General features: G+C 31.9%; 1 protein-coding gene across 4 annotated transcripts in view; it reads right to left on the bottom strand.

Moving 5' to 3' along the window:
* Window positions 1–16929, bottom strand: part of PHYHIPL (phytanoyl-CoA 2-hydroxylase interacting protein like) — a 74098-nt gene that overhangs the window by 8159 nt on the left and 49010 nt on the right. For 3 of the 4 annotated variants that reach the window (XM_038533979.1, XM_038533982.1, XM_038533981.1), the window contains exons 2-4: window positions 6215–6411; window positions 4124–4298; window positions 442–559 (exon numbers count right to left, since the gene is read on the bottom strand). In XM_038533979.1, coding sequence (XP_038389907.1) covers window positions 442–559; window positions 4124–4298; window positions 6215–6411 — 490 coding nt within the window. Of the gene's footprint in view, window positions 1–441; window positions 560–4123; window positions 4299–6214; window positions 6412–8120; window positions 8245–16929 lie in introns of those variants that run through there. The other variant, XM_038533980.1, reaches the window with a different exon arrangement.

Below are 16929 nucleotides of genomic sequence, written 5' to 3'. Positions count from 1 at the left end.
AAGATAATGGGAAGAGAGCTCCACTTAGAAGCCTGAAAAATCCTACTTGATTGACTATATTTCATGAAAGTTACCTCCCTACCCTCATTTGCAACATTTTAAAGCAATCCACAAGAACAGACTATTTCTTTGAGTTATTGGATAGTAGAGGAGTTTTTCATGGATGGTCATCAGTCTAAGCCCTGGAGGTTTAAGACCTTCCACTCAAATAGACAGGAATTGGCGGTACAAATGATTATAGAAAGGAATGTAAGGAAAGTGAGAAAAAAAATCCCACAATCTGATTTCTTCTACTCAATTATTCTGGGAAAAAAGATTATAATTATTTTGAAAAGGAAACAAAAATTGCTATTTCACAGAACTAGACTCAAGGAAAACCTGAGCATAGAGCTTGGAATGGCATTTTGTAAAGCACATCACTATATATTTTTTTATTCTTACCGAATATAGTCAAAATATTCTTTGTGTTGGTTACGATAAAAAACAGAAAATTTAAGCATCCGTCCTGAAATCACTTCGGCTTTCTCCAACAGCTGTGTTAGATGAACTTTTGAATAGTCTGAAAATAATAACAAAAAAATTCTCTTACTAAAAAATATATTACCAAAGGTATCAACTACATGTTTAATAAATTGGAAATTATTAAAATTCACCTTAGGAAACTTATCTTAGTGAATAGGAAACTGTACTGAAAAAAACATTGTCTTTTATACATTTTTATTTCTACGAAAAGGTATTTGTTATGGTTTATGGTTTCGTTTTTTGTTTTAGGATACCCATGCATTTGTTTCACTCTTTGAAATGAAAGATCCTGCAACAAAAATGTTAAGTAAGGAATGAAGACCCTGCATAACCTAAGTAATGTCAATTGGTACCATACTGGCATTTCTTGAATCAACAGATAAGTCAAATAAAAGAAGCTTCTAACCTGCAATCGGTAGCAAATAGAATTCAAAAGGATAGCAATAATAATGTTCATTTACTTTACTCTTTAAATCTACAAGGTTGGTGAGGTAGATTAAATATGACCATTTTATTGATGCAGAAATTGAGGCTTTCACAGTTTGATTCACCAAAAGTTCATATAGCTAGGTCTCTGGTTTTTAATTGATGGTTTTCAGTTATGCAAGACCCTTGTAAATCTAAAGCTTCTCTCCAAGTATTTGATTCTTTCACCAACTTTTTGTTTTGAAAATTGAGGACTGCTGTCAAACTCCTCTACCAAAATCTAAGCAAAAATTATTGTCTATAAAGATTATAAGACCTTCCAAATAAAAGCAACCTAGTTGAATTGCTTATGGCAGCACATTTTGTTTACTAACTGCTTCACTGGCTCACATTTATTTAGATTAGAACATATAATGCAGAAGGCACCATGCAAAATTGGATGATCAGGTTAAAAGATCAAAAAGAATATTCTTCCTCTCAACTCACAATCTAAATTTACATATAAATATATGTAGATAAATATATAGATAACTGTGACTTGTGGGGCAAGCACAGGGTTTTATCTGTGACATAGACTAGGTTAGTTGGTGGCATCCTATTTTATGTCAACATTTTGCACAGTACATAGCACAGAGTATATGCTCAATAAATGTTGAGTGAATTAGCTATCCAGAATAAAAGACAATTTATACAAAAAGTTTCCTCAAAATTTACAGTAAAGGTTATTGATAAAGCATAGGTAAACATCTCTGAATTATTTTGATAAACTGAAACAATAAGGTTCAAAAAGCTGGAGTTCTCTTTATATTTTACTCATGGAAATTAAAAATGCAAAATAATGTATAGAAAACTATTGTGGCACATTTAAAAGCTAGCATTTTATGATTCACTCCATAGCATTCTTAGGAGAATTATGAGATGTAGTGAAGTGAAAATGCAACAGGGTGATCACTCAAAGTGAAAGAAGACATAAGGTTTTCCTTCATACACATAGAGATAAAACATGTACTAGATTATAGAACAGAGTGAATATGTATGCATCTATAGACAGACAAATATTTTTGAACTGGAAATGCCAAAGGTCTTTCTTAGCCAAAGAAGAAATAATATTGCACACCTTTCCCTATGTCAAGTGGGATTTTTAGCAGGTAAATTATAGCTCTTTTAATTGGACAAATACTATGACTCTGTTTAGTGCAGTCCTATGGAAAATAGCATATATTAAAACAATATCAAAAAAGACTGTGTCTCTTGCTTATGTGTCTGTCTTAGATTAAGCCTCCCTAGTCAGGTGCAATGAAAGTAAATGCAGCAGAAAAAGTAAACACGAGGTAGACTCCAAAAAAGAATTTTATTTCAGGAAAAAACTGAGGGGATAGATTAACTCCAATAATATATCAAATATAGTTAAAAGTTAGTTCACTCACTATTAATGTTACTATTAATACAATATGAAAATTAGCTGTTTCATTACTGAACTATGATTAATACCATATTTCATCTATTCTAAAATATATTTTTTCACATTTAGTTTCTTTGATATGAGTTCAACAATAACTGTAATATGAAAAAACACTGTTTCATAGTTTAATTGACAGTACAAAACGGTGGATCTCATAATCAGTGTCTTAGATAGGAAGAAATACAGTACGAAAGACTATTTTCCTTGCTCTTGAAGACTGAAATCCTTAACAATCAAGATGTTATAATCCTTAGCAACTTCCTCAAAATCACAAGGGTTGAAGATAAAATCAAAATAACATAGAATTAAAATTTCATCCATTTAACATATCCATAGGAAAAGCTTTACACTGAGTTTGAGATTAAGAAACAACACAAGACAATGAAGTAAAGCAATTGCTAAGTATGTACTGAGTCTAAAATAATGCATGTGTATGCTGTAGGGAGAAAAAGAGTCATCTATCTGAAGAATGCCTCAGCTGGGGGAAGTTGAAGCAACCTACAATAGTTGAGGCACATTTTTTAAAGACTTTTTTGTCAAGTTCCTTTATGTTACAAAAACACTTAGCCTTTCTCTACAGTTTTTTAGAGGAAACAATCACCTACACCAAGAGGAATTACAGCCCTGTTCTAGGAGACAAGGAAAGGATGGCAGATGTATTTAGGTAATACATCTGATAAAGTGATATCTTTGTATCACTTCAACACCTATTTAAGTGCTCACTAAATATTTGTTTCTTAAATGAATGAATAAACAGATAAATGAATGAGATGACTGGTAAAATTTCCAATCTAATGGTATATTAAAGTATAGTTCAAAATCAAAGGGGGTAGGCTCTCCTAATCAGATAGCTCAATGCAAAATGGCTATGAGGTACTTTCTAAGGAAGCAAAGACAAACACACACACACACACACACACACACACACACACCACTAGTTTAGATATAGATTTTCAGCACTCAAGTGAAAAATCCAGAACACTTCTGCTAGGTACAGTCATTAAGATCTGCATCCATTCCCTAAGTTAGAGAAAGAGGTTCCTGACTTGTTTCAGTATCTGTGAAAAAAAATTTTTAAATATTTTGTTTATTTATTTATTTATTTTGTTTATTTATTTAGAGCACACCTGCACACAAGCAGGGGGAGCAGAAGGCAGGGGAGAGGGAGAAGCAGGCTTCTTGCTGAGCAGGGAGCCACTCCATGATGGCTCAGGCTTCTTGCTGAGCAGGTCAAGCCACTCCATGATGCCCACGGCTTGACCCCAGAATCATGGGATTATAACCTGTGCCTAAGACAGATGCTTAACCGACTAAGCCACCCAGGCACCATCAATATCTGTGAAAATTAAAAAAAAAAAAGAAAGAAAAAAAGAAAGAAAACGCTCTCTCTCAAAATGAAGCTCAAAACATGCTTCAATATATATTCAAACTGAACCAATTTCATTTGCAAAGCTTTTACTTTGAAAAATCAAATTATGTATCAAAGAACTGATTTAAAGTCCTTACTCAGCTTTTGTTGAGAATCTAAGCTCACTCCAACCAATATAGCATAGTTTGTTCTATTATACAATGCTATTGTCAATGCAAAAATAACCCAATGCATTTCATATCACCTTATAATTAAATTTTTCTTTTTGTAATTAGCTTTTAAGGAAATAATATTAAGGGTTTTTGTTTTTGTTTTTGTTTTGTATTTCTACCTAGTTCTCTTACCTGCTGTGCAGAATTCTATAATTTCACTCCATTCAGACACAACATAATCACCATCAACCTGTTTTGAAGCAGTCTGCACTGCTACTGTATACTCAGTTCTTGGGCTCAAAAACCAGTGTCCACGGACCGTCATGGGCAAGGGAACAGCTTTTGCTACCAATTTTGTTGGAACATCCTAAGACAGAAAAACAGGAAAGAAGGAAGGGTGGAAGGGAGGTAGGGAGGGAGGAAATAATTTAGCAGTATAACTTGAATCAATTATAAACAATATATAGCAAGTTGTTAAATTCCTGGCTGATGATAGAATTATCCTTTTTAAAGATATCAACAATTATTATCTTCAAATCTTTTATTCTCCAGATGCAAAAAATAATCAAAAGACATGCCCAAGGTCATACAGCTAGTTTATGACACAAATGTATTTAGATTCCTGTTTTCTTGATTCTTGTTTTCTGAACACTCCTTATATATTATGCTCCTTAAAATGCAATATTCTAATATTAAATGATAAAACAAAATCAAACCTCCCCAAACCCAGAAACATGACAAATAAAATTCAGTGATTTTGTTTTTTTTTATAAATTTATTTTTTATTGGTGTTCAATTGTGATTTTGTATTTTAAAATATATTTGCTTAATTTATACTACTCAATAATTTTCCCAGAGTAGCCCATTACTAAATATTTTACATGTGAAGGGAGAACATTTTTAAAATAACGATTTTAAGATAAATGAATCAGTTTTATATACAAAAGAGGTAATATCCACTTCAGTTATATTCAAGTATGGAGCTTATGTCACAGGAATGTTTGTGTATTTCTAAATAATGATTAATAAGGTTATTAAACTTGCTAGTTGAATATTCACTATGTTTCCAAAGACACAGCTTTCTAAATGTAGAATGAAGAAAAGAGGGTCAAATCTTGACCTAATCATCATTTAACATTATTTCAAAGCTAATTTCAAGGAAATATTTTAAAACTACTTCAAGAAGACAAATGTCAACAAAGAGAATATCCATAACCAGAAAATGGGAACATGGTTAGAATGACTTATCAATTTTGTTCTCTCACACTTATCTATACATATAATCCTCACTTATCATTAGTGTGTATAACTGGGCATTTGGTAAAAGATGTAATTCCCAGAAAAGATAAGGCAGCTCTTCTAAAAGATTTGCCAAGCTAAATTTAGTATCAAAATTTAAAAAAGACCAGTTTTCATAGTGAAAATACTGAAACATAAGAATACTTAATAACTATTACATCTCTATACTACCTCTAATGTGTATGTAGAGAGATATATATCAGCAAAGCTATGTAATAAGTAGACTGTTATAAGAAGTAAAAACAAAGAGGTGTAGTATGTCATATTAAGACATATTAAGGTTAATTTTCATTCTCAAACCACAAAATAAAATCGACTACATAAAGCAACTTTCAGTCCTAAAGTATTTTACAAATACTCTAAAGTTTATAAGTTATATCACATTCCTCTCTCAAAAGTTATTATATGGAAAAATGTATGCTTTAATGAAAACTATGCATTGCCTATAGCACACTCTTATTGCTATTTTCTTCTGATTCTGTGGAAGCTGTTTTATAACACTGTGATTTGTAGATAACTGATAACTGTTATTTAAATATATGCAAATGAATTTTGTTCATCCATTTCTTCTGGCCCTTGTTCCTTTCTGACCCCAAATCAGTTTTGCCTCTAGTTATACATTTATTTCAATATCCTGATCTATGACTGTGTCTATTCTTTGGATTATACTTTGAACTGGTTGTAACACTTCATTAGTTACCTCATTAATTAGTTAAATCTTTAACACATGTTCACTTTTATGTCTATATGAGAGTCATAATTTTATCTTTTTTGGAAAAAATGTATTTTAATATTATACTTGGCATTTCATTTCTTACAAAATTTCTTAAAGGGATTGAGCTTTAAAATGACATGTAATTTTTATTCTTCCCAATGTCAAATGCATCATATAAGTAATTAATAGAATATTATTTTTTCTTTTCAAACACCCTCATACTCAGATTTTAAGAGGCAAATGAATGTAAGTATGTGTTAAGATTTTACCTTGTGTTTAAATTTATTAGAGTTCTTGTTCTCTTTCTTATTGAGGTCAATGAAATAGTGTGTAATACGGTCCTTTGACTTTGAATCCATTTCCCATGAAATCTTGAATGAGTCACATGTGATGTTGCTTATTTTGATGTTATGTGGTACGGGAAGTTCTTCCATCTCTGCTATGCCACTGTCTTGTGATTTGTTCCCTGCAAGAAAACAATGCACAGGTAGTTTCCAAATAATGTATTTTTCCAGCTTGTGAGGCTATCAGTTATATATATATATTTCTGAACTTAACTACCTAATTACTAAAACTGAGTTTCATTTTTGTTCATGAAATAGTTTGAATGTTAATGATAACAAATACCATTTGCAAAGTCATTTTACCATTAAAATCAGAACTGAATTAATCTTTACCACCTCTACTTTTTCAAATTTTCCAGTTTCTGCTTTCATAGAAATAAACAAAAACAATGAAAATACATCTTTCTAATCTATGAAAGATTGGTTTTACACAGTAGGTTCCACCTGGAAAGTCCTAGAGATGATTTTTCCTACATGACCAATCAATTCTGCTCTAATATCAGGGGTTTTAAATTAGATGAGGTCACAAGTGTTGCTAATGAAAGAATCCAGTCAAATAAAAAAAAAAAAAAGGTTATCCCTCTGCCTGTGTATCTCTCTCTCTCTCTCTCTGGCATGAATAAATAAATAAAATCTTTAAAAAAATAAAATAAAAATAAAATAAATAAAAAATGAACACATTTCTTTAAAAAAAATCTATGAAGTACCAGTGGGAGTTTAAAAATTGCTCTTCCTTTTTCCTTTTCTTTTGGAAATCTATATATAGAAACAGCATGTAATAATTATACAATATATACAAATAATACTGAAGAACATTCTCTTAAAAGTTATGATGTCAAGGATTATTCTAGAAATCTTTTTACCAGTTATGTCTTGAGCAATTTGAGTATTAAAATAACAGATAAGGCTAAAAAGGAAAAAAAAAAAACGCAATTGCCATGTTGATTGGTATCATTAAATCTTGAAGAACTGATCTGAAACCTGGTTACTTTAGAGACTGCATCCTGCATTTCCAGTTAGAAAAAATGAGAAACTAAAAGAGAAACTTTGGCTAACAGTATAGAGTAGAATATGCTGGGTAACAGGTCAAAAATAGAAAAAATACAGACTTGCCAAGTTTATTTCATAGATAGAAAAGATATACTGGATCAAATTTTATTCTACTCCTCCTTCCTATGCTCTCTTCCCCAAGCCAACATAAAATTGAATGCCCCAGAGGAGAAAAAATACATGTAATTGTTATTTTTGTGATAAAAGTGGTAGATCATAAATCAGCTACATAACTAGTTCCTTAACAGAATTAAATAGCAAATTGCAATCAACAAAAATTAAAAACAACAATGAATATTATCTTGTGGCAATACTTTCCAATTCCCCCCACATTCCCATCTCAATTGTTGATACAAAACTATTGACAATTCTTATTTAAATCTTTGACCCATATTGTCTCATCTCAAGCTGTGTTGTGGCCAGAGGAACCTGATGACAGTTGAAAACTATTTTCAAAATAACTTAAGTTCTTTATTGTCATTTCTTGAGCAATACTTTTAAAAATCCTTCTTTGTATCTTCCCCTTACACTGGAGTTTCTCCAAATTCCCTCTTCATAAAACTCCCACAAAAATTATTCTCTCATCCTTTTCTTTCCTTCCATCTGGCCTAATAGAATCCTCAAATTGCCTGTGACCTGAATAAAGGCCTTTTAGAAGTCAAAGGAACGGAAGAAACTAAGTGAAATCCTTTTAATGAAATCCTTTAATGAAAAGGGAAAGGCAATAAATACTCTAACATTAGAAATTTTTGTTCTATTTAGAAAAGTTCAAAGTTTTTACCTATTATTCTGATTGCAGTTATCTTTAAAATATATGTAACACTACAGAAAAGCATTCTGGACACTAATGGTAAAAGTTTCTGTAGAACTCATCTGTATTATGATTCTCCATATAAATTTCATACCTGAGTGAAAAAAATTGTTATTTAAGATCATATAGAGAAAAAAAAAAAGCAATTTTGTGCTTGATCCAAGTTAATGAAAATGCAATTTCAAAAATTTAATACTAAAGTATTTGCTATTTAAATTTACACTTGTATTACCTGATTCAAACTTAAAGTTACAAATAACTGATTATTTCCTAGAATATAATATATTTTTAAAAGATTTTATTTATTCATGAGAGACACCAAGAGAGAGGCAGAGACAAGGCAGAGGGAGAAGCAGGCTCCATGCAGGGAGCCCAGCGTGGGACTCAATCCCAGGTCTCCAGGATCACACCCTGGGCTGAAGACAGCGCTAAACTGCTGAGCCACCTGGGCTGCCCTAATATTTTGTTTTATACATGTTCTCTAAAAGTTAAAATTTGAGAAAAAAATTTATATTTATTAAAATGTGGAAAGTTTTGCTTAAATCCTATTTTCCCATTCAGAATATAAAGCTCAAACCTATGAAGGACTTGTTATATTAAGAATCTTTTTATTTTCAAGCTACTTTTACTCCCAGTTCTTAACAAAGCCACTAGATTAATCTTTATGCAGCTTTCTTACTTGGGAAGAACAAGTGAAAAATTTAATTTAAACCAATCCTATCAGTTTACATGTAAGTTCCTTCATCCTCACACTCTGTGAATCAATTTTTAACTGAGATCTTTGAGATGAGTGACAGAAGACAGTGTTTAGTCTGTAAAATCAGTGAAACAACAGTGATTCACATGACACTAATATTCAATAACCAGGCAATAATATCTTAGAACTGTATAATCAAGTGTATTTCTAAAATGCAGCTTCCATTTCTTAGTAAGACTTCATCTTAAGGGTAATTCTGGCTACATTTTTCTACTTAATATGACAAGTAATTCTAATATCTGTGATTATATTGCTGATTGGTAATACCGAATGGAAAACAAATTAATAACACTTTTATCTGGCCAAAATATGAAAACTGCTTTCCGAACAAATATTTCAAAAGCACACTTGCAACAAATTCAATCACTTTTAAGAATTTTTTTCCTCTGTGATAAATCTAATCATTGTTGGAAAGCATATTTTTTTACCTGTATTTTTAATTTTATTAAACTCCCTGAAAACTACCTATTACCATCTGTATATTAACTCTAGAAAACTTCCTAAGATCACTAAAAATCAGAATCTGGTATCACTCTTCTTAAAATATTTTAAAATAAAATCTCTACCTTCGATGATTTGTTGCTATACTTTTAGCAAGCTGTTGAATTTAAGTGACTTCTCTTATTGACCCTAACACATCAATTACGTTTGTAAAGCTGGTCAAAGATCTTTATCACACTGCCATGTAGCTATGTGTTCCTTCATATTTATTTTTGTTAGTTATTACAACTCTTACTAAGTTGAAATTATTTATATATCAAAAGTACACAACAGAAAAAGTACAAAGATATATAAACTAGCTCCTACCTCAAGGATATAAAATTGGGAAGATGTGGAAAATATAATAAAATTATGTTATATATTAACATAAGTGAAAAGCCATATTAAGGGAATCAAATTATGCTTCAGAAAACATGTGATACTCTTTGTTGTAGGAAAAGTAAATTTTAAAAAATTGAGATATCATTGATATATAACATTGTGTGAGTTTAAAGTTTACAACTCTGTTGATTTGATATGTAATTATATATATATTTATATATTGCAATATGATTACTACTGTAGAATTCGCTAATAGCTCCATCACGTCCCAAATTTAACATTTCCTTTTTGTGGTGAGTACAGTAAGATCGGTTTCTTAGCAATTCTGAAGTATATAATATAGTATTGTTAACTTTATCCACAATGCTATGGGAGAAGCAGAATCTCAACAAGTGAAAACAGTAGTGAAAAGTTGAGGACATGGCATTCTAAATGAAGGCAAAAGAACAAGCATTAAGAAACAGTGCATCTTCATTTTAGTTAATTCAGCACAGGGTATAGGAAAAAATACCCAGTAAGAATGCTAAAGGGAGACTAGAAATGTATCATGAAAGTTGAGGAATTATATAAGAGAAAAAAAAACCTTATGGTTGATTTAGACGGATTTCAATATGTGCAATACTGAAGATAAAATTTTATTAAAATGAATTGTCAGGTTCCTATAGTTAGTTCAAACATGTCCTTCAAACACACTATGAAAGCAATTTTTAAATATCCATGAGGGTATAAACACACATTTTTAAGAAGATGGCTGAGAAATACACACATGCTCTGTATTTAAAGGACCTTAAGAAGATCTAGATTCATCTAAAACATTTTAAGTGTACAAAAAAATAATAGCCTACTTCATCTACCTTCAGTATCACACACTTCAATCTATGAATAAAAACCAGTGTTATTATGACATTATGAATTTTTTAATTTTTCTATATAGTTCCATATATTACTATATGTCAATATATCCTGTAAATTATCCAATCTATAAGAAATAGAGATCCTTCAAATTTGCTACTTTTTTTCGTTTTTTCCCCCCCTTCTCCCTCAAGAATTGGTAAAAGTGTTCTAAACAAACATTACTAATTACAATTCTTATTCCTTCATTTGAGGACATTTCAGAATAGAAATCATGCAACATAATCTTTTGGTCTCATTTATAAAATATGCATATGCATTCATCTTTGTGAATATACAATACACACATAATGATATATTTTTTCTTTTAATAACTTTATACAAAAATTTAAGTTATTTAGCTCTCTAAGTCCTTAGCTAAACTCCTTAGAACCTGAGATGTTTTCTTTTTATTTATCTTTTTGAAAGATATAGCACAGAAAAAACTTACTTGGTTATCAAGATTACCTACCTTATGAAGTGTATGAATAAAAATTAAAAGTATCACCTGCTTAATAACCTAGATGTACTCTGGCAACAATTGCAATAGAGCATGTTTCTTTTTATTGAGGACCTCTATATTTTTAGCATATTTATTATACCATTGTTCCTTTGCTCCACCAGTTTTGCTGGAAAATGAGTGATTTTTCTTCCCTATAGCACTACAATAGAAGTCAATATAAAATCATAGTTACAGTAGTTAAAGGAGCATAAATTACTCAGTGTGAAAAAAGTAAGAAAATGGTTCTTAAAGATAATAAAGGTAGTTAATTTTAATAATAAGCTTTGAGCTATCTAAGAAAGAAATTGCAGGTTACTTCCCTTACAAATAGAAACCATGGCGCATTTTTTTCATATATCTTTTTTCTTTTCTAAAATTTAGTAATAGAAAATCTGTCACTATAGTACATATAGGAGGATTTATTTTAAAATTAAAATTACATGTGTGTAATTATATTTAAATTAATATATATTTTAATAATTTTCATTACAAAGTCGAAAATATAGTCTGCTGAGGGAAAAGTACTTTCCTTTTCATAAAACTAACATTAAAATGCTACACTACTTTTATTATTATTTTTAAGTGCTGCAAAACTTTTAAAGTCATGAAAGAAAAACTAATTAAAACAATAGTAACCACAATAAAATGCAAAACTGTTCTATGCTTCATTTACAATAAGTTCTCAAAATAAAAAATACGCTCAATGGTAACACTGAATATTGCTGGAACTTTTAGAAAAAAAACACAAAATAAAAATCATTCATAATCTCTATTAACATTGTGCTTAATGTTTTGTAAACTGTTTTTCATTTATAGGCTGTGAACATTTTCACATGACTACACAAAATTCTAATCTTGGTGTATTTTATTCTACTAATCAGTCATCCTGCTACTGGACATGTAGATTGTTTCCAGTGTTTCCTGTATTAACACTTTAGTCAACTCTATTCTATGCATATTTTTGTATACATCTCTGATTATTTATCTTTGGAAAAATACCAAGAAATGCAAATGCTGTGTCACATTTGTTTTCACCAATTTGTATTTCCAACTACTCTAAGTGCCTTTTGTACCCTTATCAATTCCATTTATAGCTATTTAAAATATCCATGTGTTTTTGTGGGCAAAAATTGAAACTTTATCTTAAAAAAGCAAAAAAAAAAAAAAAAAAAGAACCTTGACCTAGACCTCACACCATACACAAAAATTAGCTAAAAAGTGGCTTTTAAAATGTAAAACACAGAAATCATAAAGAGCTTTGGCTTAAAAAAAATGTCAGTATAACAGGAGAGGCAACTTCTGATAACCACGTGGCAGCAGATGAATTCCCAGGTGCCATTACAAAAATCACTGAAGAGAAATGATATATGCCTGAGCAGGTATTTAATGCAAATGAAAAGTGCTTTATTCTGGAAAAAAAATGCCACAGAGAACATTATTAACAAGGGAGAGAAGTGATCATCAGGATTTATGGCAGAGAGAAACAGGTTAACAAATGCAGTTAGGGTTATGATCAGGACTGTCATTATCTATAAAGCTGCTAGTTCCCAAGTCTTAGAGGGAAAAGATAAATACCAGCTGCCAGTCTTCTGGTTACACAAGAAGAAGGCCTGGACATTGAGAACCCTTTGTCTGGATTGATTCTATAGATGCTTTGTCCCTGAAGTCATGAAGTACCTTGCCAGTAAGGGACTATTTTTTAAAGTTCTTTTGATATTCAACAATGCTGCTGGAGACTCCAAGCCCCAAGAATTCAACACCAAAGTCTACTTGCCCTCAAACACAGTGTCTCTAATCTAGCCTCTAGATGAGAGTTTCATAAGGACCTGTAAGGCTCCTTACACATACATACACTATATGGAAAAGATTGTCAACACTATGGAAGAGAAAATCCTGCAAGTCTAGAAGGATTACACAATTGAAAATACCATCATTGTTATAGGAAAAGTAATAAAGGCCATCAAGTTCAAAAAAATAAATTCCTGCTGTAGAAAACTATATCTGAATGTTGTATGTATGTATGTATGTATGACTTTACAGGATTTATGACAACCATCAAGAAAATCATGAAAGAGATTGTGGATATGACAAAAAAGTTGGAGGCTAAAGGTTTTCAGATATGGTTCTTGGAGAAATTTAAGATGGCACCAGAGAAGGTAATAGAAGACAACCTGATAGAGATGAAAGCTTCTTAACCAGTATCAGACAGTAAGAAAGAAGATGTAGAAAAAGGAGTGCCAGACAAAAGTCAGTTGCATTTCTATACACTAACAATGAAGCAGAAGTAAGAGAAATCAAGGAATCAATCCCATTCAAAATTGCACCAAAAACCATAAGACACCTAGGAATAAATATAGCCAAAGAGGTAAATTATCTGTACTCTGAAAAGTATAGAACATTTATGAAAGAAATTGAAGAAGGCATAAAGAAATGGAAAAACATTCCATGCTCATGGATGGAAGAACAAAACCTGTACCCAGAGAAATCTACACATTCAATGCAATCCCTATCAAAAAACCATCAACTTTTTTCACAGAGCTGGAACAAAAAATCCTAACATTTGTATGGAACAAGAAAAGACCCTCAACAGCCCAAAGGTATGTTGAAAAGAAAAACAAAGCTGGTGGCATCACAATTTCAGACTTCAAGCTCTATTACGAATCTATAATCATCAAGATAGTATGCTACTGGCACAAAACAGACACATAAATCAATGGAATAGTAGAACCCAGAATGGACCCTCAATTCTATGGTCAACTAATCTTTGACAAAGTAGGAAAGAATATCCAATGGAAAAAGGACAACCACATGCAACCACATGCAAAAGAATGAAATTGGACCACTTCCTTACACGATATACAAAAATAAACTCAAAATGAATGAAAGACCTAAATGTGAGACAGGAGTCCATCAAAATCCTAGAGAACACATACAGAAACCTCTTTGACCTTGGCCTTCTTATCAGACATGTTGCCAGATGCTAGGAAAATAAAAGCAAAAATGAACCACTAGGACATCATCTGGATAAAAAGCTTTTGCACAGCAAAGGAAACAGCTGAGAAAAATAAAGGCAACCTACAGAATGGGAAAAGATACCTGCAAATGATTTATCAGATAAAGGGCTAGTATATAAAAACCTATGAAGAATTTATCAAACTCAACACTCAAAAAACCAAAAAAATCTAATCAAGAAATAAGCAGAAGACATGAACAAACATTTCTCCAAAGAAGACATACAATGGCCAACAGACACATGAAAAAAATGCTCACATCACTCACCATCAGGAAAATACAAATCAAAACCACAATGAGATACCGCTTCACACCAGTCAGAATGGCTAAAATTAACAACTCAGGAAAAAGCAGATGTTGGTGAGGATCCAGAGAAAGGGGAACCTTCTTACACTACTGGTACGAATGGTGCAGCCACTCTAGAAAACAGTATGGAGGTTCCTTAAAAAGTTAAAAATATAACTACCCTATGACCCAGCAATTGCACTACTAGTTATATATTCAAAGGATACAAACATAGTGATTCAAAGGGATACATGCATCCCAATGTTTATAGCAGCAATATTCACAATAGCCAAACTATAGAAAGAGTCCAGATGTCCATTGACAAATGAATGGATAAAGAACATGTGGGGTTGTATACACACACATATATATGAATATTACTCAGTCATCAAAATTGAAATCTTGCCATTTGCAGTGATGTGGATAGAACTAGAGGATATCGTGTTAAGCAAAGTAAGTCAATCAAAGAAAGAAAAATACTGTATGAGTTCACTCATATGTGGAATTTAAGAAACAAAACAGATGAACAAAGGGAAAGGAAGGAAAAATAAAATAAGATGAAAACATAGAGGGAGGCAAAGCATAACAGACTCTTAACTATAGAAAGCAAATTAAGGGTTGCTGGAGGGGAGATGGGTGGGGGAATAGGGTAACTGGGTGATGGGCATTAAGGAGAGCACTTGATTCAATGAGCACTGTGTGTTACATGTGACTGATGAATCACCAGATACTACCCCTTAAACTAATAATACAGATTATGTTAACTAAACTGAATTTAAATTTAAAAAATTCTTCAAAAAGTAGTGCCAGAAAACAGATAATCTGGCAGAAGGGCACTGATTATTCAAGACTTCTTTTGACTTGTTTTTTGACAATGGACCCTTCTATGATATAGGCACTGAAACTAAAGCAAATAGTAGAAGGATTAGTACCATATAGTAACATTTTCAGAAAAATGGAAATGCAAAAAGTCAGAAAAAAAGTATAATGTATTTCCAGGAAGTTACGCCAGGTGCTCCTGCCTCTCTTGCTTCCCCTCCTCCCTCCTACACTTCTGCCACTCCTAAGAGAGCAAAACCAACCCCTTCTCTCCCACAGCCTATTCAGCATGAAGACAAAGATGAAGACCTTTATGATGGTCTCCTGGTCTCCTTCCATTTAATGAATATTACATAATCATCCCACTAAACAGTTAAAAACTTATATGTTGTGTATAAGTATCCTTTGTGCAAAAATCTAATAACTGTACTGCAAAGAAGTATATGAGATATTCTATGTCATCATCTTTCTCATTGCCTAAGTATCATGTAGAATATTGTGTGTAAGACTTGTGCAGAAGTAGATAGCCTATCCTAACATGGGCATAAGGTGAATGATATTCAATATAAAATTAATAATGTGCTAGGTTTCCCACTACTTTATAACTTTTAAAGAATTACATTACCCTACAATATGCCCTTCTCTCTTATAATTGGAGAAACTGAGCTTATCATCACAGTAGGTTTTTTTTTAAATGTAACTATTTTCCCAATACTGCATTATGAAAATAACTGTAATAGCATATGCCATAAAAATTTTATAACAATTAATTCATCACTGTATAGACTCACTGCCATGTAGTAATTGTATCGATTATACTAGGTTACCATAAAGTAATCATATTACTGCTTCATTATCAATGCATAAACTGTTATAGCTGTAAATAAAGACAATTTTTTTTCACATTATCCCTCATTTTTCATTTCAGTGTTAGTAATAAGTATAATGTCCACAGTGTTTTTTATCATAGAAGACAGCATTGATGTAAGTATTGACATTTCATCTTGTAAACAGACAAAATAAATTTACATTATCAGTAAATACAGTACAATATTTTAAGTGTATTTTCTCTATGATTTCTTTTCTTTTCTTTTTTAGAAAGAGAGAGAGAGCATGATCTATCAGAGGTGGGGAAGGGCAGAGGGGAGAAGAGAAAAATCTCAAGCAGGCTCCACACCTGGCACAGAGCTCAATGTAGGGCTTGATCTCACAACACTGAGATCATGACCTGAGCTGAAATCAAGAGAAGAAGGCTTAACCAACTGAGCCACCCAGGCACCCCTACCTTATGATTTTCTAGTAACAATTTCTTTCTTCTAGCTTATTTTATTGTAAGAATCCATTATATACTACATACAAAATACGTGTTAACAGTTTATATTATTCATAAGGCTTCTGGTCAAGAGTAGACAATGAAGTTTGGGGGAGTTAAAAGTTACTATGTGGAGGGGCACCTGGGTAGCTCAGTCAGTTGAGCATCCAACTCTTAATTTTAGCTCAGGACATGATCTTAAGGTTCTGAGATTGAGTCCTGCCTCTTGCTCCATGCAGAGCAAGGAATAGGCTTGAAATTCTCTCTCTCTCCCTTTGCCCCCCCATATTCATGCAACCATGTGCTCACTCTCAACATCTCAAATAATCTTTAAAAAAAAGTTTCTATGTGGATTTTCCACTGCACAGGAGGTCCATGC

Source organism: Canis lupus, chromosome 4, assembly GCF_011100685.1.
Source record: "Canis lupus familiaris isolate Mischka breed German Shepherd chromosome 4, alternate assembly UU_Cfam_GSD_1.0, whole genome shotgun sequence".
Classification (NCBI taxonomy): domain Eukaryota; kingdom Metazoa; phylum Chordata; class Mammalia; order Carnivora; family Canidae; genus Canis; species Canis lupus.
The sequence above is the reverse complement of the archived record's forward strand: the minus strand, read 5'-3'. Positions and strand labels throughout refer to the sequence as shown.